The sequence below is a fragment of the Syngnathus floridae genome, chromosome 1, assembly GCF_059516105.1.
Source record: "Syngnathus floridae isolate MCC-2025c chromosome 1, RoL_Sflo_1.0, whole genome shotgun sequence".
In the NCBI taxonomy this organism is placed as follows: Eukaryota; Metazoa; Chordata; class Actinopteri; order Syngnathiformes; family Syngnathidae; genus Syngnathus; species Syngnathus floridae.
In genome coordinates this window covers 277,872-301,066 of record NC_142413.1, presented here as the reverse complement: position 1 = coordinate 301,066, position 23,195 = coordinate 277,872, and the positions used below count along the sequence as shown (strand labels likewise).

At 52.8% G+C, this 23,195-nt stretch overlaps 4 protein-coding genes across 12 annotated transcripts in view; 2 read left to right on the top strand and 2 right to left on the bottom strand.

Moving 5' to 3' along the window:
- Window positions 1-11,133, top strand: part of c1h11orf68 (chromosome 1 C11orf68 homolog) — a 37,061-nt gene extending 25,928 nt beyond the window's left edge. The window contains exons 1-3 of one of the 4 annotated variants that reach the window (XM_088379952.1): window positions 9,352-9,576; window positions 9,678-9,710; window positions 10,093-11,133. In XM_088379952.1, coding sequence (XP_088236078.1) covers window positions 10,100-10,846 — 747 coding nt within the window. In that variant the 5' untranslated portion in view covers window positions 9,352-9,576; window positions 9,678-9,710; window positions 10,093-10,099 and the 3' untranslated portion in view covers window positions 10,847-11,133. Of the gene's footprint in view, window positions 1-9,351; window positions 9,577-9,677; window positions 9,711-10,050 lie in introns of those variants that run through there. The other 3 variants (XM_088379910.1, XM_088379941.1, XM_088380038.1) reach the window with 3 other exon arrangements.
- drap1 (DR1-associated protein 1 (negative cofactor 2 alpha)) lies at window positions 5,869-9,450 on the bottom strand. Its single transcript, XM_088380162.1, has 7 exons — window positions 8,643-9,450; window positions 8,264-8,336; window positions 7,706-7,799; window positions 7,425-7,553; window positions 7,253-7,343; window positions 7,075-7,163; window positions 5,869-6,730 (listed from the first exon to the last, which is right to left on the bottom strand). Exons 1-7 carry the CDS (start codon window positions 8,682-8,684, stop codon window positions 6,553-6,555), a joined length of 696 nt encoding a protein of 231 aa, XP_088236288.1. The 5' UTR covers window positions 8,685-9,450; the 3' UTR covers window positions 5,869-6,552.
- A 34-nt stretch (window positions 11,134-11,167) lies between the features above and the next one.
- rela (RELA proto-oncogene, NF-kB subunit a) lies at window positions 11,168-17,627 on the bottom strand. 4 transcript variants are annotated; one of them, XM_088378028.1, is made up of 12 exons: window positions 17,476-17,627; window positions 16,444-16,541; window positions 14,486-14,521; window positions 14,256-14,401; window positions 13,928-14,073; window positions 13,669-13,760; window positions 13,463-13,597; window positions 13,220-13,324; window positions 12,932-13,147; window positions 12,777-12,857; window positions 12,618-12,710; window positions 11,168-12,536 (listed from the first exon to the last, which is right to left on the bottom strand). In XM_088378028.1, the coding sequence occupies exons 2-12, from the start codon at window positions 16,448-16,450 to the stop codon at window positions 11,689-11,691; spliced, it is 1,905 nt and encodes a 634-aa protein (XP_088234154.1). In that variant the 5' UTR covers window positions 16,451-16,541; window positions 17,476-17,627; the 3' UTR covers window positions 11,168-11,688. The 4 variants fall into 4 exon arrangements, with proteins under 4 accessions (XP_088234154.1, XP_088234071.1, XP_088233987.1 ...); XM_088377945.1 differs by lacking the exon at window positions 17,476-17,627 and adding an exon at window positions 16,900-17,034; XM_088377861.1 differs by lacking the exons at window positions 16,444-16,541; window positions 17,476-17,627 and adding an exon at window positions 15,566-15,736.
- LOC148403069 (serine/threonine-protein phosphatase PP1-beta catalytic subunit) lies at window positions 15,756-22,799 on the top strand. Of its 3 annotated transcripts, none has more exons than XM_088379643.1 (8): window positions 15,756-15,945; window positions 20,223-20,354; window positions 20,439-20,669; window positions 20,751-20,855; window positions 20,938-21,009; window positions 21,947-22,098; window positions 22,298-22,432; window positions 22,513-22,799. In XM_088379643.1, exons 1-8 carry the CDS (start codon window positions 15,771-15,773, stop codon window positions 22,615-22,617), a joined length of 1,107 nt encoding a protein of 368 aa, XP_088235769.1. In that variant the 5' UTR covers window positions 15,756-15,770; the 3' UTR covers window positions 22,618-22,799. The 3 variants fall into 3 exon arrangements, with proteins under 3 accessions (XP_088235769.1, XP_088235845.1, XP_088235917.1); XM_088379719.1 differs by lacking the exon at window positions 15,756-15,945 and adding an exon at window positions 17,201-17,575; XM_088379791.1 differs by lacking the exon at window positions 15,756-15,945 and adding an exon at window positions 17,987-18,138.
- Window positions 22,800-23,195: the final 396 nt, after the last annotated feature.

The window sequence follows — 23,195 nt, the reverse complement described above, 5'->3', positions numbered from 1 at the left end:
TACAAAAAGGATTCGGAAAGGTATCCAAACAACTATCAAGTTGTTGTTTTGATGGAATTTCACCACATTGGTCCTAAAATGGCAAATAATGTTGCTTTCTTTTTCTTTTTTTTTTTTAAATCCGTCTATCCCATTCCGGTGACACAACCAGTAACGGAAATTGCCATTAACGTTTGCATCCCCCGAGTGTTCAGTATACAGGCGTCCCTTGTTATCAATTATTTCACCTTTATTTGGCCAGTTTTGATTTGCAATTTCTTGCTTGCAACAGGGAGCAAAAAAAGCAGCTTCCCCTGGAAAGACAAATGTTCCCTTTGGCCCCGCCGGCTGCCACTGCGCGTTTCCTCGCAGAGGCCCCTTGCCGGTGTTGTGCTCGATTTGGTTCCCCCGTGAGATTTTGTTCCCCCTGCCGCGGGAGCGCGCACAGCTTGTTTGGAAAGCGAAAAACCGATGCCGTACGGCGTCGTACGGCGTCAGCACTATGTTGTTTTCAATAAAAACATGAAGAACTCACGTTTGCGTCAGTCAATTTTAATTTTTATAAGGGATTATTGTCATTTGATGTCTTTAAATTCATCCGCGTTCTGCCATTGAAGCGGGGTGCATTCAAAGACCAGTCGTAAAGACGGAACACTCACTCACTTCACCAAAAAGCAAGGATATAATTACGTGAGCTCTTTGCATAAACCTCGATGCAAAGAAACTCCTCCTTTTGGGTACCGTTACATGCTACAAGGAGTATATATTACAAAGGAGACTTTATTCTTAATTGTAATCATCATTCATCCATCCATTTTATTACTCAGGTATTTTCAAAGCAAATTAATATTGTTGCATTTATTAATTTGCTTTAAAATGACAGCGCAATATAATTAAAAGCTGACACTCTAGCAATGTCAAACGTGTTAGTTTAAGAAAAAGCCAAGATTGTGATCAAATCTTTCATAACGACAATGATTTGAGTGAATTGATTTGAATGAATAATTGAGAAGACATTTCAGTTCTGAAGGCTCCTTTTGTCCCAAGCAAAGTGAAAGGTGGTGGGATAAAAATTGTAACAGGAACGCTATAAAAAATGTCAAGCCGTGAATATTTGTGCCCCCCTCCCATTTTGAGAACGGTGAGTCCTGGACATCGACTGGCTTTTTTTCTGTCTTCCTGGGGGTCTGCTCAGGTAGTGTGGCAAATTTGAACAGGTTCCCTCATTCCTGGCCCAAGTTACAGGGGGGGAACAAATCCTCACGGGTGCCCCGTGAGGATATGTTCCCCCCCCTTATTTTGAGAACGGTGAGTCCTAGACTCCAGCTGTTTTTTTTCTGTCTTCCTGGGGGTCTGCTCAGGTAGTGTGGCAAATTTGAACAGGTTCCCTCATTCCTGGCCCAAGTTACAGGGGGGGAACAAATCCTCACGGGGCACCCGTGAGGATTTGTTCCCCCCCCTTATTTTGAGAACGGTGAGTCCTAGACTCCAGCTGTTTTTTTTCTGCCTTCCTGGGGGTCTGCTCAGGTAGTGTGGCAAATTTGAACAGGTTCCCTCATTCCTGGCCCAAGTTACAGGGGGGGAACAAATCCTCACGGGTGCCCCGTGAGGATATGTTCCCCCCCCTTATTTTGAGAACGGTGAGTCCTAGACTCCAGCTGTTTTTTTTCTGTCTTCCTGGGGGTCTGCTCAGGTAGTGTGGCAAATTTGAACAGGTTCCCTCATTCCTGGCCCAAGTTACAGGGGGGGAACAAATCCTCACGGGGCACCCGTGAGGATTTGTTCCCCCCCCTTATTTTGAGAACGGTGAGTCCTAGACTCCAGCTGTTTTTTTTCTGCCTTCCTGGGGGTCTGCTCAGGTAGTGTGGCAAATTTGAACAGGTTCCCTCATTCCTGGCCCAAGTTACAGGGGGGGAACAAATCCTCACGGGTGCCCCGTGAGGATATGTTCCCCCCCCTTATTTTGAGAACGGTGAGTCCTAGACTCCAGCTGTTTTTTTTCTGTCTTCCTGGGGGTCTGCTCAGGTAGTGTGGCAAATTTGAACAGGTTCCCTCATTCCTGGCCCAAGTTACAGGGGGGGAACAAATCCTCACGGGGCACCCGTGAGGATTTGTTCCCCCCCCTTATTTTGAGAACGGTGAGTCCTAGACTCCAGCTGTTTTTTTTCTGCCTTCCTGGGGGTCTGCTCAGGTAGTGTGGCAAATTTGAACAGGTTCCCTCATTCCTGGCCCAAGTTACAGGGGGGGAACAAATCCTCACGGGTGCCCCGTGAGGATATGTTCCCCCCCCTTATTTTGAGAACGGTGAGTCCTAGACTCCAGCTGATTTTTTTCTGTCTTCCTGGGGGTCTGCTCAGGAAGTGTGGCAAATTTGAACAGGTTCCCTCATTCCTGGCCCAAGTTACAGGGGGGGAACAAATCCTCACGGGTGCCCCGTGAGGATATGTTCCCCCCCCTTATTTTGAGAACGGTGAGTCCTAGACTCCAGCTGATTTTTTTCTGTCTTCCTGGGGGTCTGCTCAGGAAGTGTGGCAAATTTGAACAGGTTCCCTCATTCCTGGCCCAAGTTACAGGGGGGGAACAAATCCTCACGGGTGCCCCGTGAGGATATGTTCCCCCCCCTTATTTTGAGAACGGTGAGTCCTAGACTCCAGCTGATTTTTTTCTGTCTTCCTGGGGGTCTGCTCAGGTAGTGTGGCAAATCTGAACAGGTTCCCTCATTCCTGGCCCAAGTTACAGGGGGGGAACATATCCTCACGGGTGCCCGGTGAGGATATGTCCCCGCCCCCACTCATTTTGAGAACGGTGAGTCCGAGACTCCAACTGTTTTTTTCTGATGATTTGTGCAGTGATACTGTTATTAATGCACTTTATCAATGTCTTTGGCCTTATTTTGGTCAAACAACTTTGTTTCGTTATCATATAACATACATCAAAAATAATGACTTTAAACTTTATTAAAAAACATTATTATCTATTTGTTTATTTATTTATTTAACATCCAATATTGTAAAGTTATCAGTGCACAAATCATTTATTTACATTTACACCGTTTTAAATGGGGGGGAACATATTCTCACAGGGCACCCGTGAGGATATGTTTCCCTCCCTGTAACTTGGGCTACAGACTCAAGGTCTGTCTGTATTAGTACTGTTTATTGAATTATATCTTGCAAAATTATCAATGAAGTTAAGACGTTGAATATCTTAATATTGTTGTCGGGCCAATTAGTGGCCCAACAACGTTATTAAGAGATTATAACTGGCATAACTCAATTGGCATTAATTTTGTTCTTTACACATTTTATTGAAATTATTGAAGTTGTCAAAGTTGTTTGACCCAAATAAGGCCAAAGACGTTGATAAAGTGCATTAATAATAGTATCACTGCACAAATCATCAGAAAAAAAACAGCTGAGGATATGTTCCCCCCCTGTAACTTGGGCCAGGAATGAGGGAACCTGTTCAAATTTGCCACACTACCTGAGCAGACCCCCAGGAAGACAGAAAAAAATCAGCTGGAGTCTAGGACTCACCGTTCTCAAAATAAGGGGGGGGAACATATCCTCACGGGGCACCCGTGAGGATTTGTTCCCCCCCTGTAACTTGGGCCAGGAATGAGGGAACCTGTTCAAATTTGCCACACTTCCTGAGCAGACCCCCAGGAAGACAGAAAAAAATCAGCTGGAGTCTAGGACTCACCGTTCTCAAAATAAGGGGGGGGAACATATCCTCACGGGGCACCCGTGAGGATTTGTTCCCCCCCTGTAACTTGGGCCAGGAATTAGGGAACCTGTTCAAATTTGCCACACTACCTGAGCAGACCCCCAGGAAGACAGAAAAAAATCAGCTGGAGTCTAGGACTCACCGTTCTCAAAATAAGGGGGGGGAACATATCCTCACGGGGCACCCGTGAGGATTTGTTCCCCCCCTGTAACTTGGGCCAGGAATGAGGGAACCTGTTCAAATTTGCCACACTACCTGAGCAGACCCCCAGGAAGGCAGAAAAAAAACAGCTGGAGTCTAGGACTCACCGTTCTCAAAATAAGGGGGGGGAACAAATCCTCACGGGTGCCCCGTGAGGATTTGTTCCCCCCCTGTAACTTGGGCCAGGAATGAGGGAACCTGTTCAAATTTGCCACACTACCTGAGCAGACCCCCAGGAAGACAGAAAAAAAACAGCTGGAGTCTAGGACTCACCGTTCTCAAAATAAGGGGGGGGAACATATCCTCACGGGGCACCCGTGAGGATTTGTTCCCCCCCTGTAACTTGGGCCAGGAATGAGGGAACCTGTTCAAATTTGCCACACTACCTGAGCAGACCCCCAGGAAGGCAGAAAAAAAACAGCTGGAGTCTAGGACTCACCGTTCTCAAAATAAGGGGGGGGAACAAATCCTCACGGGTGCCCCGTGAGGATTTGTTCCCCCCCTGTAACTTGGGCCAGGAATGAGGGAACCTGTTCAAATTTGCCACACTACCTGAGCAGACCCCCAGGAAGACAGAAAAAAAACAGCTGGAGTCTAGGACTCACCGTTCTCAAAATAAGGGGGGGGAACATATCCTCACGGGGCACCCGTGAGGATTTGTTCCCCCCCTGTAACTTGGGCCAGGAATGAGGGAACCTGTTCAAATTTGCCACACTACCTGAGCAGACCCCCAGGAAGACAGAAAAAAAACAGCTGGAGTCTAGGACTCACCGTTCTCAAAATAAGGGGGGGGAACATATCCTCACGGGGCACCCGTGAGGATTTGTTCCCCCCCTGTAACTTGGGCCAGGAATGAGGGAACCTGTTCAAATTTGCCACACTACCTGAGCAGACCCCCAGGAAGACAGAAAAAAAGCCAGTCGATGTCCAGGACTCACCGTTCTCAAAATGGGAGGGGGGCACAAATATTCACGGCTTGACATTTTTTATAGCGTTCCTGTTACAATTTTTATCCCACCACCTTTCACTTTGCTTGGGACAAAAGGAGCCTTCAGAACTGAAATGTCTTCTCAATTATTCATTCAAATCAATTCACTCAAATCATTGTCGTTATGAAAGATTTGATCACAATCTTGGCTTTTTCTTAAACTAACACGTTTGACATTGCTAGAGTGTCAGCTTTTAATTATATTGCGCTGTCATTTTAAAGCAAATTAATAAATGCAACAATATTAATTTGCTTTGAAAATACCTGAGTAATAAAATGGATGGATGAATGATGATTACAATTAAGAATAAAGTCTCCTTTGTAATATATACTCCTTGTAGCATGTAACGGTACCCAAAAGGAGGAGTTTCTTTGCATCGAGGTTTATGCAAAGAGCTCACGTAATTATATCCTTGCTTTTTGGTGAAGTGAGTGAGTGTTCCGTCTTTACGACTGGTCTTTGAATGCACCCCGCTTCAATGGCAGAACGCGGATGAATTTAAAGACATCAAATGACAATAATCCCTTATAAAAATTAAAATTGACTGACGCAAACGTGAGTTCTTCATGTTTTTATTGAAAACAACATAGTGCTGACGCCGTACGACGCCGTACGGCATCGGTTTTTCGCTTTCCAAACAAGCTGTGCGCGCTCCCGCGGCAGGGGGAACAAAATCTCACGGGGGAACCAAATCGAGCACAACACCTGGTCGGTCGGTCGGTCCCCTTGCTCTCTTGGCCCTCCCCTGCTTCCTTTCTCCGTCACGTCCATCGAAACAGCAAATCAAAGTGCGTCCGCCGCGGTAGCAAAATAACAAGACACCGTCAAGGCACTTCAAAATGGACGAGTGCAGAGATAGATAGACAGACAGACAGACAGACAGATAAATGAATAAATCAAGTGCAGTTCAGTTCAATACGTGAAATCGGTACCTTACTGACATGCAAGGGAACAAAAATAACGTGGCACGGAATGGAAACGACTTTTCTTTTATTTAATCCGTACAAAATAAAAAGAATGTTAAAAAGTTTACAATGCAACTTCCTTCTACCTATTAGGAAACATTTGATATGGACATCGAGGGGAACCCGTCTACTTCAAATTAAATCATTAAAAGTATCTTGGGAGGGGCATACGCAGGATAACAGGAAAAGAAGTCAACAAGTTGAATGTGGCCTCAACAGAAATTTGTTATCATAACGGATTTAAAAACAAAGCCAGGGTTGATTAAAAAAAAAAAAAAAAACAATTAAAAAAACAAAAAAAAAAACAAGGAGCTGTCTGTAGTCTTGGGACTTTCTTTTAGGGTGGGGGTAAAAACATGAATTAAAAGAACTAAAGACAAGTGAGAGAAAAGCCACAAAGCAACACACAAAGCACACCTATCCTGTCTGTAGGCATTCAAAGAAAAAAAAAAAAGAAATCAAAATCCTCATCAAAACGGAACTCCTTAAAACGATCTTGGTTGGATTCTCATCTCCAATGAAATAAAAGCCCAAGTTTAAAAGAGAACACAAAATTAAAACGCAATGTACAACCAGATTTTTTTTCTTTCTCCGATGAAGAGTCTCTTGCTCCGAGTGACCGCTGTGAGAGCAACTTAAACGACAAAAAGTCAGTGTGTGTGTGTGTGTGTGTGTGAGCGTATTTAGGCGAGCTAAGAGTCATAGTCTTCGTCGTTGTCGTCGTCCTGGCTTTGTTGTAGCGCGGGAGCTGGCGGTGGTGGCACGATGCTCATCATGGAGTGGTGCGGGGCGAAGGCCACAGGGGGCTGCACCGGGGCTGCGCCGTCCCCCGGGACCACATTTGCCCCCTGCGGGTGCTTCGGCGCGTCGCTACGGGGGACACACATTCAGAGGCACAAAGCAGAAGCACAAACACGCTGCAGAAAGCAGTGATGCGAGCACCCTCTAGTGGTAAGTGAAAGAACTTCAAGCTAAGTACAGTTCAGTTGTATTTACCTTTTATATGCAACATATTTGCATTTCATCCTGAAAAGAACTTTATTTTTGAACCTTGAATGCTGCATTTTCAGTCCTGGTTTTCTTTCATTTTCTGAATACTGAATGTTCAAACTGCATTAAAAGGCAGAGCGGGCCCGGCCCGGCCCGGCCCGGCCCGGCCAGCGACGTGAGCTCTGTCGGGTTAGCTCCTCCCAATGATGTTTTTGGGGGCGTACCTGTGGAACTTGGTTGCAGCCTGCAGATTTGTGCTTGACTGGGAGCCGTCCTCTCCGTCCCCGTCCGTTTCGCTGTCCTCAGAGTCCTCCTTAAGCCCGAAGGTCCGAGCGAGGACACAAAGGGATTACACACGATAACGGAAGCGAGACGGCTCACTCGGCGCCAACGGCTTCCCACCTCGAGCTCCGACTCGGTTCCGGACAACTTCTTGTCCTTGGCCTTTGAGCCGGCGCCTCCGTTTTTGTGAGCCGAGCCCAGCTTTCGACCCCTGGGTTGAGACGAGCGGCGGCGTGAGCGCCAAGAACAAACCCGCCGCACAAACACGAGCTCGGGTGGAGCGCGTCCATACCTGCGCGGCGGCACCTTGTCCCCCGCCGGCTCGCCGTGGTTCTCGTCGCCCTCGCCCTGCATGTCGGGCACGGTCGCCACCAGGTCTTTGAGGAAATCAAACTGCTGCTCCAGCTCGATGCATTGCTTTCTATCCACGCACACGTAGACGCAGTCCAGCAACACGCAAAGAGGCGAGAACACGCAAAGAGGCGAGAACACGCAAAGAGGCGAGAACACGCAAAGAGGCGAGAACACGCAAAGAGGCGAGAACACGCAAACGCCACAGAGGGTCAAACTTACAAGTGTGACGTCGTCATGGTCTTGGCGTTCTTGGACTGGGTGACGTGGCAGGCCTTAGTGAGCAACGACTCCAAGAAAAGCTCCAGGGCTCTCGCTGATGTCGCTCGCGGTAAAGGAACCTAGCCTGGTAATGCGGACTCAAACGGTTCCGGTGCCGTCGGCACACAGGAGTGTGTTTACGCTCCTTTCAAGCGGCGAGTCATGCTGAAAGAAACGCACCGTCGGTCGGTCGTCCCCCCCCTCCCTCCCGCGCGCCATTTTGAATGTTATGAGGATGGACGTCCTCCGACGGCGGGCGAGCCACGTCGGTCGCCGAGACTACACGGCGGGGAACAACCAGATTTGATCGTCTGGAAGCGGGTCGAGGACGAGTCGTCCACACCCCCGTCCTCCAACGTGGCTTTGAAGAGGACGGCCCCGAATTTTCACTCGTGGGCCAGAGCTAAGCCATTGGGCACCACCGCGCTTGCATGAAATCTGCTTGTTTGTGTCCAACACCTTTGGAAATTCTGCTTTCATTCCCCAACTTTGAAAATGCAATTTAGACAAAAAGGATACAAATAATAACAGGCACTGCAGCAGCCACTTTGCCTATTTCTTCATCCGTCTGCATAATTTTCTTGATTCTTGCCTGAAAAAGAGGGGGAAAGCAAGTGTTTGCTCTGACGGCAGACGTGAACGAAGGCTACCTAGCAAAAAGGCAGCTCGCCATGCTAAAAACAATGCGAACTATCGGCGGACTTGAGCTAGCTTACGTCACACATTTGGACTGCGTTTCAACGTCTTTTGACTTTCAAGTGTTCAAGTGTGCTAGTCGGGCTAAATGAAGTTTACAATGGCAAGTTAGCATTCTCAAAGCGTTAGCCGGACCCACCGACCGACCGACCGCCCGCCCGCCCGGCCGGCCGGCCGGGCGCCGGCGGCGGTAAACACTTACCGGTGGAAATCTCGCGTTGTATTTCTTCTTTTTGCTCGGCATTGTGAAGTAAAGCAGGCGGTTGACACGCCCGCACGCCCGCGGGCGAATCAAGTATGACTCCTCCGGAGTAGCGAAAAGGTCCACCGCCGCGCAGGCACCAAAATTGATGCGCGACGGACGGTCCCGGCCGGGGCTAAGATGTTAGCTTAGCACGTTAGCACGCCGTGACGGTGTCGTCACTCCGTCCGCTGCGAGTTGCGTAGTACGGTGCCCCCAGGGTCTAGACGCCCGATCATTTCCACCACCATCATTTATCGCCAAAATATCAAGCAAAAATGAGCGGGAGGCGGGCGAGGCGAAGATTTGCACTGCTTCTCTGCTAAAAGGCCCCGACACGTCATCACCATCGACAAATATTGAAGCGATTGTCGAGGTTTATTTTCAAAACAGATTCTGCTCATTTGCCACACTTCTCTTCCGATTTGAAAAGGATCATCTCGTTTCCGACAATGTCAGGAGCAATTTGAGCCATTCCTCCACTTTGACCTCCTCGATTGCACACTTTCGTTGAAAGTAACTGTCAACTCAAAGCAGACCAAGTCTCCCCACATTTCTCGACAGGTTCAAGAATACAGCTGTGCACAATTGTTGATCGTTGTCCCTCCCTCAAAGTTGTCGCAAATAAAGTCCCGAACGAAGATCTATTTTTGGGTAAGGGCAATTGCGGGGAAAGGCACCACTTTCCACAGGACGTCAAAGTAGCAACGTAACCATTTGTACCGATGGTCCGACGGCATTGACGGTGCCGCCGCCTTCTTTTACAAAAACACAGACAGCGCCCCTTAGAGGCCGGAGGCTGCAGTGGGAAGCTAAACCGCTGTTTAATTTGGAAGACTCTTTGGCTCGGCTCGGCTCGGCTCGGCTCGGCTGCTCACCGCGTCTGTCAAAACAGGTAGCACTTTACACTTTGCATTCGTCAATGTCGCAGTACGACCTGGCTCTTCTTCATTTCAATCTGACAACGGCCGCTGCTTTCACGCCAAACGCGGCCAGCTGCTGTGGCTAATGGAGCTAGCAACATCGAAAGTGAGTCCACTCTCGTTTGCGATCCCCAAATGAACGCTTATTTCCCGAGTTCTAAATGTTAGCAAAGCTCTGTGTGTTTGCGGCTAGCTGGATTCTTTCTTTAGTTTGTTTTTCTGCAAAGTAATGCAAAGGTTGAAAAGGTACGCCCGCGCTGTGCCTCAACCCAAGTCCACATACACAGGCGTGGGCTACTGCTGGAAGTAGCTTCAACGCTTTTACTCAAAATGACACAACCATACAGTAATAAAGTACATTTTCATAGAGTCATAAAGTACATTTTTAACTCAAGCATATACGTTGTATACTTGAAACAACTTTTTTTGGGGGGGGGGGGGTTTAGGTTCAGACGAGAATTTTCCAACCCCGACGTGTGATCAAACAGGACCGTTATGGAGGAGGAAGCGGCATCCCCGACAGGAGGCGACGCGGAGCGCCCGTTTGCGGCCGACACTTACGCCGCCGAGTCCATGGCAGCGGACATGGACCCCTGGATCGTGTTCGACTCCAGAAAAACCCCCAGGTCGGAGTTTGACGACTGGCTGGAGAGCAACAGGCCTTCGCGAGTGAGCAGATACGGCGACGGGGAGCCCGGCGCCAGTCCCGTGGGCTGGATCGCCGTGCGGGGCCCCAACTACCGCCCTCATGACGGCGACGTGGAGGCCCTCCAGGAGAGCTGGGAGAAACTGGTGGCCAGCGGGCGAGCGGTCAACTTTGAGAACGTCAAGGAGCTGGCGCTGAACCACGGCGTCCTCTCGGGCAAGTGGCTCATGCACTTGGACGCCGGCTTCAAGGTGGATCGCGCCTGGGAGTCCGTGGCCAGAGCCACGGCGGACGGCCAGATCTCCAGCGTCAAAGTCAGCCCGTACGACCCCGTCAAAGGAGGCAGGCACGTCATCTGCGTCTACAACGACGACTTCACCGACGAGGGCCAAGTGGTCCAGCTGGACGCTTGCATCCGAGCTTCGGGCGTCAAGTGTCCTCTGGCCTACAAGCCGGACGTCTACACGCACCTGGGAATCTACCGCAGCAACCGCTGGAGGCTCTGTCCCACCATCTACGAGAGTAAATTCAACCTGGAGTGCGTGCCCAGGCGCTCGCGCATCATCAACAAAGTCACCAACTTGGACGTCACCTAAGTTTGACGAGAAAGCGCAACAACAAAAGAAGAATCCAGTCGGGCCCGAAATTTTGCAACGGGGAATCCGTCCGCGCTCTTCGCGCTGTCGTCCGAGCGAGTTGAGGCGTTCCGTTGGATCAGGAAGTGACATTTGCGGCAGGGTCTCCTTCCCTTCCCGCCTTGCCAACTCCACAAAGAAGCCGCTGGGCGGTGTTCACAGCCTGCAGATTTCGGTGCATTTTCAAAGCCAAAGCATTTGTTCACGCAGCAGCTTTTGCCAGTTGCCAAATAAAGTTCTTGCGGAGACTCAGGCTTGTGCTTTGACAAATTGACCATCACGCAAGTGCAAAGCATCTTTTATTTCCTTTGAAGAAATGAGCCATTTGTGTTGCGGCTGCATTGGGCGGCGCGCGGCCCAGGCACCAAAGGTTTTGCGTTCGGGAGCGCACGGAGAGAAAAAAAAAAGACATTGGTCCAGCATAAAACGGACACAAAGGGCACGCTTGACTTACCTTCAAGTCCGAGTCAGACAAAAGACCCGTCGGTATCGCTCGCAAGACAAAGCCAACGGTCGACGTCTGTCCGTCTGAGAACTCGGCATGACGATTGGCTTTGTCCTCAGCTTGCGAGCTAGCCCGTCCATTTCAACGCACTCGTCCGTAAGTGTTTTTTTTTTTTTGGGGGGGGGGGGGGGGGGGTCCTTTGTCAATGTAAGGCTCGAAGCGATTGAATGACGAGCATTCCTTGCAATGACGGCGTGGCTTTTTTGTCCAGGTCCGCACGGTGCCCCACGAGCGCAGCACGCTACTTTACGGGTGCACGCTTGCGCACGGCTATGGAATAAATGGCCAAAGGCATCTTTTAGGCGGGGTGGCCCGAAACAAAGCCGGCTTGGCTTCCGCTGTTAAAAATGGAAATGAGCTGATCCTCGTCCACCGAAATCAACTCGTCAAACTCGTCCAGCACGGCGGGCCGCTGCTGGTTGTTGCCGCCGCCACCGCTGTTGGTCAAGACGTCCATCATGCTCTCGTTCTGGAGCAGGTTGACGATGCTGTTGGGGTAATTCATCCAGGTGCTTCCCGGATTGCCGGACGGGTCCAAAGTGTTGTGCGCCGCCGCCGCCGAGGAGGCGGCTCGCTGGCCGTTGCCGCTCTCGTCCGGCGGGTTGAGGAGGTCCACAAAGTCGTCCATGTCGAGGCTGTCCAGGGTTCCCGAGCCCTGGGCTTCGGAAAAGCTGGGGAATTGCGGGATGCCCTCCTCGGCCGCCGCGTCAGCCGGGAACTGAGAGCCCGGTAAGGAGAAGAAGCCGACGGACTGCGCGCCTGCGGCGGCGGCGGCACCGCCGCAGGCGCTCCCCTGCGAGGCCGACGGCTCCTGGCTGATGGCCGAGGTGATGCCGGGGAAGAATTCCTGAAGGTCTGACAGGTTAACGGTGGGGTAGTCCTGGCTGGAAACAGTCGGGCGGTTGACGGCGCAACTGGAAATCCTGGCGGCTTGCGGCTGCGGGCCCAGGTTCAAGCTCTCCAGGATCTTCCACGTTTGGCTGCTGGCCGGGGCCGAAACGGAGGAGGAAAAAGTGGATTGGGGAGCGGAGAAGGCCGAGGAGGGGAAGGGGGAGGGGGGGAAGCAGGAAGCCTCCGCCTTGCTCGGGCCCGGGAACTTGTGGCCAGGCTGCGCGTGAGCCAAAGAGCTCTGTGCTTTCGAGGCAACTGCAGCACAAAAGCAAGCGGCGCCGGCATGAGCAAAACCCGCAAAGGACTCGAGAGAGCCGCCGCTCGTGTGACACTCACAAGCCGGCGCCATGGCCGCCGCCGCAGCGGGCTTGCTCGGGGCCGTCCTCCTGGCGGGGCTGAAGTGGCGTCGATCGGGCGGCACAACGGACCCTGAAATCCCCACAGCTGTTAATCTCACGCCACAGAATGGGAGACGGACTGCGATTGCGCTCTTACTTGTGGAGAGCAGAGGTCCCAGGTTCAGACTTTTGAACATGTCGCTGGTGCGTTTCCGCTTCTCGTTCCAGCGGTATTCGTCTGGAGGGGGGGGGGAACACATGTGAGAAGACAGCAGCGGCGGCAGCGGCGAGAGTCAGGGCTCCAGGTCGTACCCCTGTCGGCGGGCAGGTACTGGAAGTCCATGGGCTCGCTGACCTCGCGGTCCGAGGGCCGACGCAGCTGCAGCTTGACGTAGACGGGCTCGTTGAGGTCGGTGTCGCGGTAGGGCGGCGTGCGGAACACGATGGCCACCTGCCTGTGGACGTCGGCCTGGGAGAACGTGCCCTTGCCCTCCCATGAGTCCTGGAAGAAGCGCACCTCGATGTCCTCTGTGGGGAAAGGGGAGAGGGGGGGGGTCTCTTCACAGGAACTTTGAGCGAGCCGTATCCAACGGCCGTCACCTTTTTGAACTTTGTCGCACAGCAGAAAGATTTCGTCGCCGCCTTTGCAGCTGCCCGAGTTGCGGTTGACTCTGCAGATCTTCAGCTCGGCCGTGTTGGGAGCCCCTGAGACGAGAAGAACGGGCGAGCGGCTCAGAGCGCTTCCTTTGGATCCGACCTTTTCAATGTTGCTTTTCAAATTGCATTTTTAGAGCAAGCTTTCTTATGCTTTTCAATTTGGTCCACTTGGCGTGCGTGACTCACGGTTGTCAAAGATGGGCTGCGAGACCACCGGCTCCAGGTGGAAGAGTTCCCCCGTGGGCAGCGTGATGGAGGCCTGGAAGCAGAGCCGCACGGAATTCAGGTCAAATTCCTCCTCCCACACCTTGGCCTCGTGAACTGCGGGCAGAGAGAGGATTGGGGGGGGGTGAGGCTGGGCTGGGCTCAAAGAAAAGGGACCGGCCGCTCACCGTTGAAGGGGTTGTTGTTGGTCTGCAGCCGGCAGGTGATGGCCTCGATCACGTCCTTCTTCTTCACGCACTGAATGCCCAAGTTCTGAAAGCTGAGAAAACGCAGCAGCGTCCACACGGCTCACTTTGGGCTTCTGCCGGCAGCCCATCCCATCCCATCCCATCCCATCCCATCACATCCCTTACCATCCCATCCCATCCCATCACATCCCTTACCATCCCATCCCATCCCATCCCATCCCATCCCATCCCGGCGTACCTGTGTACGCGCCTCTCCTGCAGGTCGGCCTCGTAGTAGCCGTGCTTGCAGTCCTTCCCGACCAGCTCGTGCGGATGCGGCTTGTACGGCGTGTTCTTTGTCACCAGCGAGATGCGGACGCGCAGGGGGCCGCTGTAGTTGTGCACCTGCCCGAAGGAAGGCGGTCAAAGCGGCCTTTTCTGGACTGCGCGTGCCGAGACAGTCGGTCGGACAGCTGCAAGTTTCTTAAAATTCACATCTTTCTCCGACGTGGATTTTCACGGGAGAGAGAGCAAGAGCGAACGAGAGCGAGATCCCTTGGAGGACTTAGAGGAGCGAGGCGACTCACCTTGATGGCCGGGTGGGTCTTGGTGGTGTCGTTGCTTTTCTCGCCGGGGATGCTGCCCGCAGAGCGCCCCTCGCACTTATAGCGAAAGCGCATGCCGCGCTGCTTGGGCTGCTCGATGATCTCCACGAAGGGGCTCGCCGTTTGGACTTGATGGAGAAAGGACACGACAACGTGTATTAAATTGCGCCGCCGCCGCCTGATGTCGTCGCTCGGGTCCGTCCGACTCGTACCTGGGTTGGGCGCGTTCATCGGCCATCCGTACACACCTGCGACGGACGCGCGAGTACACAACACAGAAAGACGACACGTTAGAAGCCGTTTCAGCCCATCTTTGCGGCTTGGGCTCCCAGGAGGTCAAAGGTTACTACCGAACAAGGCCGACAAAAACAGGCAGTCAAAGGACTCCGCTTTGGACACGCCGAATGAGGCGTGGGGATTGATAATATGAAGTGACGTGTGACGCAAGTTGGAGCAAAGGTTTTGCCATTTGGGGCCGTTGTTATGATGCGACGACGACGGCGACGACAAAACGCCAGCGGAAAGAAACTAACTGCAAGTTGGAGCAAAGGTTGTGCCATTTGGGGCCGTTGTTATGATGCGACGACGACAAAACGCCAGCGGAAAGAAACTAACTCCTGGTGCTGCACTTGGCCCAATGAAGCAGTGACGGCACACATTGCACTTTGATTTCACTTTCAAGTGTGATCTGCAATCCTTGTCGTTCTGACACCCACCGTGCGCATTGTTAGGACTTTTCAGGGATAAAACCTTTGAGTTTGGAGGAGTTGGAGAGCCATCGATGGATGTCATTTGACAACGCGACGTCGGATCGCAAGATGGAGTCCATACTCCGAGCAGGACCGGCACCGCACCTGACAGCTTGAAATGACGACGAACGACCGAACTGGAGTTGCATCGCTCGCTCGCTCGCTCGCTCACACGCAGCTCGGAAAACGTCGACACGCGAAATGAAATGACCTCGTTTTCAAACGCCGTTCAGGGCCTTGACAAGCGCAGTAGGAAATGCGTGACCCGCCCGACCCAACCAACAGGCCCGTCCCTGCGCGGCACACGCAACAGGCAACTTCTTGTTCTTTTCGAGACAACTCGAGACTTTCGAGATCATCTTGACGATAGATAACACACGCGGACGCGAGAAAGGAATAACAAACTGGTGGCGGGGGGAATTCCACCTGGCGCAAAACAACACCCCGTCCGTCGTCCACTTTCACCCCCCCGCCCCCGCCGCATTCCGCGCTCCAAAAACTCAGCAAACACGCAGCAAAGCGGGCGAAAGCGGCTCCACTTACCGGCCATGGCTCCCGCTGTACTTTCTGGGCTCCTTTAGGCAATGTTGCGAAGGCCAAAACGTGCGAAGGCTTGGCGAAAACACGTTTCGAGTAGGAGCTACTCGCTGCTGTGGCTCTCTCCGAGTCACCGCTCGCTCGCTCGCTCCCTCCCCCAAACGACCGCCCGCCCGCCCGCCCGTCCGGCCCGGCCCGGCCCGCCGGCCGGATGCGGGCCTGCGCAGCCTGCGACGCAGCGTCAAGCCGCAATCGACGACAACACGTGCATTTTCCGGTAGGCAGCAACACTAGTGTTCGGAACTCGAGGACGCCACATCGATTTATTTGTTCGAATGTTCCATCACGACCACTCATTCAGTTTTCAAGAAAGGAAAGCCATTCTGGTAAGCTTTGCGACATGAACCAGTCACCAAATGTGATTGGAGCTTCCACCCTCTGATCAAAGCAATAGCATGAGAAGAAACAATTGAGGTCACTCTTAAAACTTAATTGGAGACTTTTTACTGTCCAACTTGTCAGGGAAGACAAACTATCCCCGAGAGCGAGATGTCGCGCAACCCAAAGTCTTTTATTTGATGAGACACCAAGTGGTCTTTTTCCGCTTTCACTGTCGACCAGCTTGACGCAAAAAAAAAAAAATGGCTCGACCGTCCGTCACCACCCACTCACACTGCGCGGAAATACCCACATGACGCACTTGGAGGTTCACAAAAAGAGCGCGTGTGCGTGGGTGCGTGCGTGCGTGCGTGCGCGGGAGAGGAGAGAAGAGGCTCAAACCGCAACTCCCGATCGAATTACATCGTCTGGGTGAAACTTCCGCAGTTGCTTCGCTTTTTCTCGACACGCGGCAGGCACCAAAATAGTGCGTTGGGAGGACTCACATTTCATTTGCCGTCTGCATCGGGCCAAGGGGAAGGGCGACGAACGAACGCCTCCACGTTTTGTCCACGAGATGGCGGCGTAGGCGAGAAAACGTCATCTGAAAAGCACAACAGGTCAAGATCGTCCACATTTTGAAAGGGACTCTAAAACGGAAAGAACTGATATCAAGAACCCTGCTAACGTTACACAGTATGTCTGGAAAAACAAAACTACGCTTCAACAATTCCATACATCAATGCGTGCGCGCGTACAGGAAGTGAAACGACATGCGTACACAAGTGTTCAAAATGTTTATAAGACGATTTTAAAACCGTACAAAAACGACTTTTAAAAGATTAGAATCTTGATCGTAATGGTCAACTCCAACCAACGCGTACCTGGATTAACTGTTTCTATTCTATTCTGTTCTATTCTATTCTATTCCTTTGGAACAACGCTGCGTTTTGATAAAGTACCATTCTATAGGATGCAGGTTTTCTCAACTCGGTTTTGATTTGATTGTAGTGTTTTGTTGTTGTCTTTTGGGGCTTGGAAGGGATTTCCAGCGAACCACCCAAATGTCAGCTAGCGCCCAATTGTGTCTCTCGACTAGCATGTCGTCAGTCAGTCGTTCGACAAGTGCGCAATGATGTCACACCAAAGTGGAGGGGGGGAAACGTCACTAGCGGGGAAGCCGTGGACACATGAAACATGGCGGAGAAGCTGACGTATCTCAGCACAATGCGGCCTCTATGTATGTTTGATGTCTATGCTTGCCAAGGCAGAAGCGAGAGTGATGCCTTCGCGGGCTCACTTCAATCGTCGGAAATACGCCTTTTTCATGTAACGATCACGTACGCGTGGAATCAATACGTACGTCATCTCCAAACTTGGATCACTCCCGATCGACTTGTGGCATATTGATTGAATCGACGTCCTCGTCGCGTGAGCGCGTATTGATAGGCAAGGGACTTTCAAGGGAGCGCGCGCGAGGCATGTCATAAACGCTCGGGCTCGGGTTGGTGGTGCGTTTGGGGCCAGTGAGGCGGTACCTTCGGAGTCTCCTTCACTGCGGCGCAAGCGAGCTCTCCGGAACACAAATGGCGGAGGGGGAGTTGGACGTGGACTCGTTGATTTCCAGGCTTTTAGAGGGTGAGTACGACTCTTTATTCAGCGGAGTGCAGGCGTGCGGTGCGCTACGTGCCACTGCGTCGTTGCCCTGTTTTGGGCCATCAGCTTGTAGCTTTGCTCGACTTGCTCTCGGGGTGCTGGTGGTGGTGGTGGTCTTGTTGGGGGGGACAAAACAACCGCACCTTTCAGCTCACTTCGCCCCTTGCCTCTCTTTACCCTGTATTTGTTTATTTACACGTTTCTGGACGGGCTCTCACACCTTGGCTATCGATGTGTGGCGTTTACGTGGCTTCAAAAACTTGTCGTCCGGAGTCAACGTCGTTCGTTATCAACGCCCTGACAATGCCTTATTACAAGCGCATCGCACGTCATGGAATGGCATGATTGATGATGATGATGATGATGATTGGAGCGCGCCGAAATTAACGCAGCAACATCGTGGTTGGACATACTGCTGGTGTCCCTTGAACGCAGCACGGTGGCGGGCGGCACGTTCACCTTACTAGCACAAGTCGGCGTTTTCTCCCCCAAATACAAACGTAACTTGGTCGATAACGAAGGACTCAACCGCCGAAACATGTCAGGTGATGAACCTAAAACAATTTGTTTGATAGAAAAGAAACCAGTGAAGTGAAGGACGAACGTGTTTGGTTCCGCTAGGTAGGAAACACTCAAGGTTCGGCGAGCGCCTGTTGAATTTTCCCGCGGGCCTAAAAAGAAAGACAGTTTTGCTGCACAGAGCGTTGACAGGCGAATGTTGAGTCAAGAAGTCACGGGACGAATCCAATCGATCACTGTACGGCTTTCTCCTCTATGCTGCCCTTTGAGACACTTGGGGTAATGTCGCGCGAGGGCTGCTGTCGACCACAGCTCGCACGCAAACACTCACCGGCACGCAGACACGTGGCGTTCTTGGCCGTAGTGGCGAGCCAGGCGTGGCGCCGTCTGGTGGCTGGAACCACGCCGTTCGGTGATCGGAACGCCGAGACGCGGCCGAGACGCGGCCGAGACGCGGCCGAGACGCGGCCGAGACGCGGCCGAGACGCGGCCGAGACGCGGCCGAGACGCGGCCGAGACGCGGCCGAGACGCGGCCGAGACGCGGCCGAGACGCGGCCGAGACGCGGCCGTGTCTCGGCCGAGACGCGGCCGAGACGCGGCCGAGACGCGGCCGAGACGCGGCGCGTTCCGTAATGGACTCTCGAGCGTTACCAGCAGATGATGCGGCGAATGGTTCGTTGTCGGCGAGTGGCTCGTTGTCCTCGCCTCTCTTTGGACCCACCTAGCGACCGTGTGCTTCTTTTGTAACGTTGGAACGCTTTATGCGCAATCCAGTAACAAACATGGTTGTGAGCGGCGAGCGCCTGCCGAGGGATTACAAATCGGCGGTCGGCGATGTAAAATTAGCGAACGACATTCACTTGGCAGAAGCTCCTCAAATCACTCGCACGTGATTCGTTGGCGCCAACAAACTGCACGAGGAGTTCATCATCTGTAAAACAAAGAAAAGCAGAAAAGATCAACGGAAAGGGTCACTTGAAAATGCGCCCACTGTCGGCGGACCAAAATACATTTTGCTATTTTGTTTCAGCCATGACGGATGGGTGCACGGAGACTCACGGCTGGCGAGATCTCTGATTAAATGTCAGCGGCCGCAGCTGTCTGGGACACCAATAAAGCAAGCCGGGGGGGGGGGGTCATGTTTAGCAAGTTACAAGCGGCAAGCAGAGCACAAGTCCAAACGTTGATGAGCAAAAGCTCTCATTTGGAGTCTTTGGGGAGCCTTGACGGTGACAACATTTTTGGAGCTACGGCACGTTTGTGGAAACAATGGCGGAGGGGGCCTGCGCGTTTAGAAGCGAGCGCCGGCCGGCAAAGGGGGCTTCTTTTGGATGGACGGCGCCTCGCCTGTCCCGCGACAGAACCGCCCCGTCCCGTGTTCTCTCCATTTCTTCGGCCTCACAAAGACGCTCATTCTTCTGCAAATGTCGACGGCAGAAGAAAACACGGCGGCGCATTTCGTCCCTCTCGGCCTATTTGACGGAATCGGGAGGCAGACAACTTGATTCTGTCAGATTCCCTCCAGAGGTGCGCTCAACATCGCCCACTTTGCGTACGTCGCAAATGTGGAACTGCTGAGCTCTGAGCATTGTTTGGAGCGAGAGAAGAAGAGGCAGAGAAGGTCCTCAACAATTGGCAGATTAGGTGGGATAATAACTTCAATGCGTCGACGGGAGTTTCCGCTTCATCACGCAAGGTGGTCCCGTGCGGCCGGCGGCGTGAAAAATGTCGGTCACGTGCGGACGCCGACCGCATCGTCGTCTGACGCGTGCTCGGCTCAGCGTTTATCGGTTCTTCGGTCGGGCAGGGCCGAGAGAGGAGCCTCGCGGCGCTCCCTCTTTGTCCCGACAGGGGGCTTACTCAAAGCCGCCGCGCGGCGATGCCCGTATATGGACCGGTTACTGCTCCTAAATGTACAAGGGGGAGGGGGGGGTTCAGCCTCAGTGAGCAGTCAAGCAAGAGGAAAAGTGTCCGTTTGGGACCTCGCTCTGTCGCTGATGGAAATGTGCAGCAAAGCGAAAGCAAAATTGAAATCAAAGTCAAACAACAAAAGGGGGCGCTTCCTTAATGGGCCTAAAACACTTTGCCTTCACGTCCGTCCGTCCCCAGTGCGAGGATGCCGTCCGGGGAAGATCGTCCAGATGACGGAGGCCGAGGTGCGGGGCCTCTGCATCAAGTCCCGAGAGATCTTCCTCAGTCAGCCCATCCTTCTGGAGCTGGAGGCGCCCCTCAAAATCTGCGGTGAGTGCCGGCTGGCGCCGTCCGTCTCCATCGTCCGTTCCCCTCGTCTCCATCGTCCGTTCCCCTCGTCACCCTCCCTCCCAGGTGACATTCACGGGCAGTACACGGACCTGCTGAGGCTCTTTGAGTACGGTGGCTTCCCCCCGGAGGCCAACTACCTGTTCCTGGGCGACTACGTGGACCGGGGGAAGCAGTCGTTGGAGACCATCTGCCTGCTCCTGGCCTACAAAATCAAGTACCCTGAGAACTTCTTCCTGCTGCGGGGCAACCACGAGTGCGCCTCCATCAACCGCATCTACGGCTTCTATGACGAGTGTGAGCGCCTCGGCGGAGCGAGGGGCCGGCCGGCTGCCCGGCCGTAGCGGCTTACCCCGTCCCGTGTGCTGCGTCTTCTAGGCAAGCGGCGCTTCAACATCAAGCTGTGGAAGACCTTCACCGACTGCTTCAACTGCCTGCCCATCGCCGCCATCGTGGACGAGAAAATCTTCTGTTGCCACGGAGGTACGCCGCGGACGAGGAGCGCCGTCGGCCTTCCGGCGGGTCTCGGGCCACCCGTGACGTGGTGTCGCGCTCTCGCCCGCAGGTCTATCCCCTGACCTGCAGTCTATGGAGCAAATCAGACGCATCATGAGACCCACGGACGTGCCCGACACAGGTCGGTTTGAGCGAGGCGCCGCCGTGAGGATGTGAAGCGCAGCAAAGCGCCGAGCCCGGCGACCCATTGGGCGTTGGTAGCAAAGCGCATTTGCCACCAGCGCTTGGGGGGGGAAGCCGGCAAAAAGCGGTTGCACGATGATGAACGACAGTTGCGTAACAGCTTCCTTAAAAAAGCCGCCCTTAGCGTCATCGCACAAAATGACTCGGCCGCATCTCGCGACGATCAATTGTCCCGAGGCCAATTGAAAAAGCGCTTTGCCTGCCATCCTGTGGATGTTCAAAAGAAGAAGAAGAAAAACATTGATTTCTTCACGCAGGAGGTGGCAAAAGAAACTGGAGTGAAATGAATGGATTTTTGGCACATTCTATTGAGAACGCTTAGACAATTCCAATGGACTCCAGCCAACTCTCAGAATATATTCGCACTCGCCGGCCGGTGTCTGTCTCCGTGTCACAGCAGCCCACCGGCAAGTCGTGCCTGGGCCTTAAATGTCGGACGGTCACAGTCAATTAGCCAGCTGATTCAGTTGAACTCTCCGTCGTGTAGTACGCTAACTTTCTCGTTGGAGTATGATGATTGACGAACCTGAGAAGGAAGACCTTTCCAAGGACGGTGGACGACTGGATTATAAATAAGGACGGCAACATTTCTTCAAGTTCCCATCTGCCATTTCCATTGCAATCGAAAATGCGACAGCTTAACCACGGTCTCTTAAAAGCTCGGCTTGGAGTGATCCCACTCGCCTGTTGTCATGAAACCTGCTTCTTCTCCTTTTAAGGGAGTCAGATGCTCTCGCTGCCTTTTTTTTTTTTTTTTTTGCCCACATCCTCTTATGGTCTGCGGCGTTGGGCACTGTGTGCACGTAACGACACTGACGCACGCGCGCGCGCGCACACAGTGGAAAAGTTCAAAGGCGTCTTATACCATCTTGCAGGCCTCCTGTGCGACCTCTTGTGGTCGGACCCAGACAAAGACGTGCAGGGCTGGGGCGAGAACGACCGCGGCGTCTCCTTCACATTCGGAGCCGACGTGGTCAGCAAGTTCCTCAACCGCCACGACCTGGACCTCATTTGCAGAGCCCACCAGGTTGGAATCATGCCAGTGTCAAACGCAGCGGGTCCTCGACGTGCATGTATTCGCTCCTTTTGTCATACTCACCGCGTGCCGGCCGCCGCGTGGGGCCCTCCTTCCCTCCTCCTCTCCCTCCCTCCCTCCCTCTCTCCCTCCTCCTCTCCCTCCCTCCTCCTCTCCCTCCCTCCCTCCTTCTCTCCCTCCCTCCCCTCAGGTGGTGGAAGACGGTTATGAGTTCTTTGCAAAGAGACAACTGGTGACGCTTTTCTCGGCGCCCAATTACTGCGGCGAGTTCGACAACGCCGGCGGCATGATGAGCGTGGACGAAACCCTCATGTGCTCCTTCCAGGTGCCTGCTCAAAAATTGCAAACGGGAAGTTGCCCGGAAAACAATATTTGATTGAAAACTGCCTGCCGCGTGTCATTCAGATCCTGAAGCCCTCGGAGAAAAAAGCTAAGTACCAGTACGGCGGCATGAACTCCGGCCGGCCCGTCACTCCTCCCCGCACGGCGCAACCTCCCAAGAAGCGATGAGGAAGGACGGGACGAGACGAGACGAGAGGAGCGGAGCGTCGGCGTCGTCTGCTGCTTCTCGCGCCCGCCACGTAGATCCACCGACTAAAAACAGAACAAAAACACGCAGCCCACTTTTTCTTTACCTCCCGCTGAACTGCCCCTTGCATCGACTTAAACATTAAAGAAATATATATAAAGTACATACATTGTGGGGGTGTTGTTGCATTTCGTTTCTTTATACACACGGAGGGGCGCACCCTGGCAAACAAACAAACAAACAAACAAACAAACAAACAAACAAACAACCGGCCCATTACCACCCGCACGCCACGAACTGATGGTGGCCGGATGTAGCTAAGTTTACTGCCGCCATCTACCGGCGGGCGCGGTGTGCACAGACAGGCATTTTATTTCATTTTAGACAGTCACCCCTGGTTTATGGCGGCGAATTGCTTCCAAGAGCACCCGCGATAGGTGATTAAGTAGTGTCACCCTCTCATTTTTAACATGCATACATTTTTGGGTGTATATGGAACCATATAAGCGCATGTGTTATCATTAGAATACTTTCAAACATGTAAATACTGGATTAATAG

What these genes read in the sequence shown, in the direction of transcription:
- rela (XM_088378028.1), bottom strand. An exon ending in AGACCCACCCGGCCATCAAG is followed by an intron (nt 14,074 to 14,255) that starts GTGAGTCGCCTC and finishes TCCTTCGGGCAG; the next exon opens with GTGCACAACTACAGCGGCCC. An exon ending in CAGGAGAGGCGCGTACACAG is followed by an intron (nt 13,761 to 13,927) that starts GTACGCCGGGAT and finishes GCGTTTTCTCAG; the next exon opens with CTTTCAGAACTTGGGCATTC.
- LOC148403069 (XM_088379643.1), top strand. Translation starts at nt 15,771, where the DNA reads ATGCGGGCCTGCGCAGCCTGCGACGCAGCGTCAAGCCGCAATCGACGA. An exon ending in AAGAAAGGAAAGCCATTCTG is followed by an intron (nt 15,946 to 20,222) that starts GTAAGCTTTGCG and finishes GTCCGTCCCCAG; the next exon opens with TGCGAGGATGCCGTCCGGGG. An exon ending in CTACGGCTTCTATGACGAGT is followed by an intron (nt 20,670 to 20,750) that starts GTGAGCGCCTCG and finishes TGCGTCTTCTAG; the next exon opens with GCAAGCGGCGCTTCAACATC.
- drap1 (XM_088380162.1), bottom strand. Translation starts at nt 8,684, where the DNA reads ATGCCGAGCAAAAAGAAGAAATACAACGCGAGATTTCCACCG. An exon ending in ACAACGCGAGATTTCCACCG is followed by an intron (nt 8,337 to 8,642) that starts GTAAGTGTTTAC and finishes CCTCTTTTTCAG; the next exon opens with GCAAGAATCAAGAAAATTAT. An exon ending in GCTGCAACCAAGTTCCACAG is followed by an intron (nt 6,731 to 7,074) that starts GTACGCCCCCAA and finishes TGTCCCCCGTAG; the next exon opens with CGACGCGCCGAAGCACCCGC.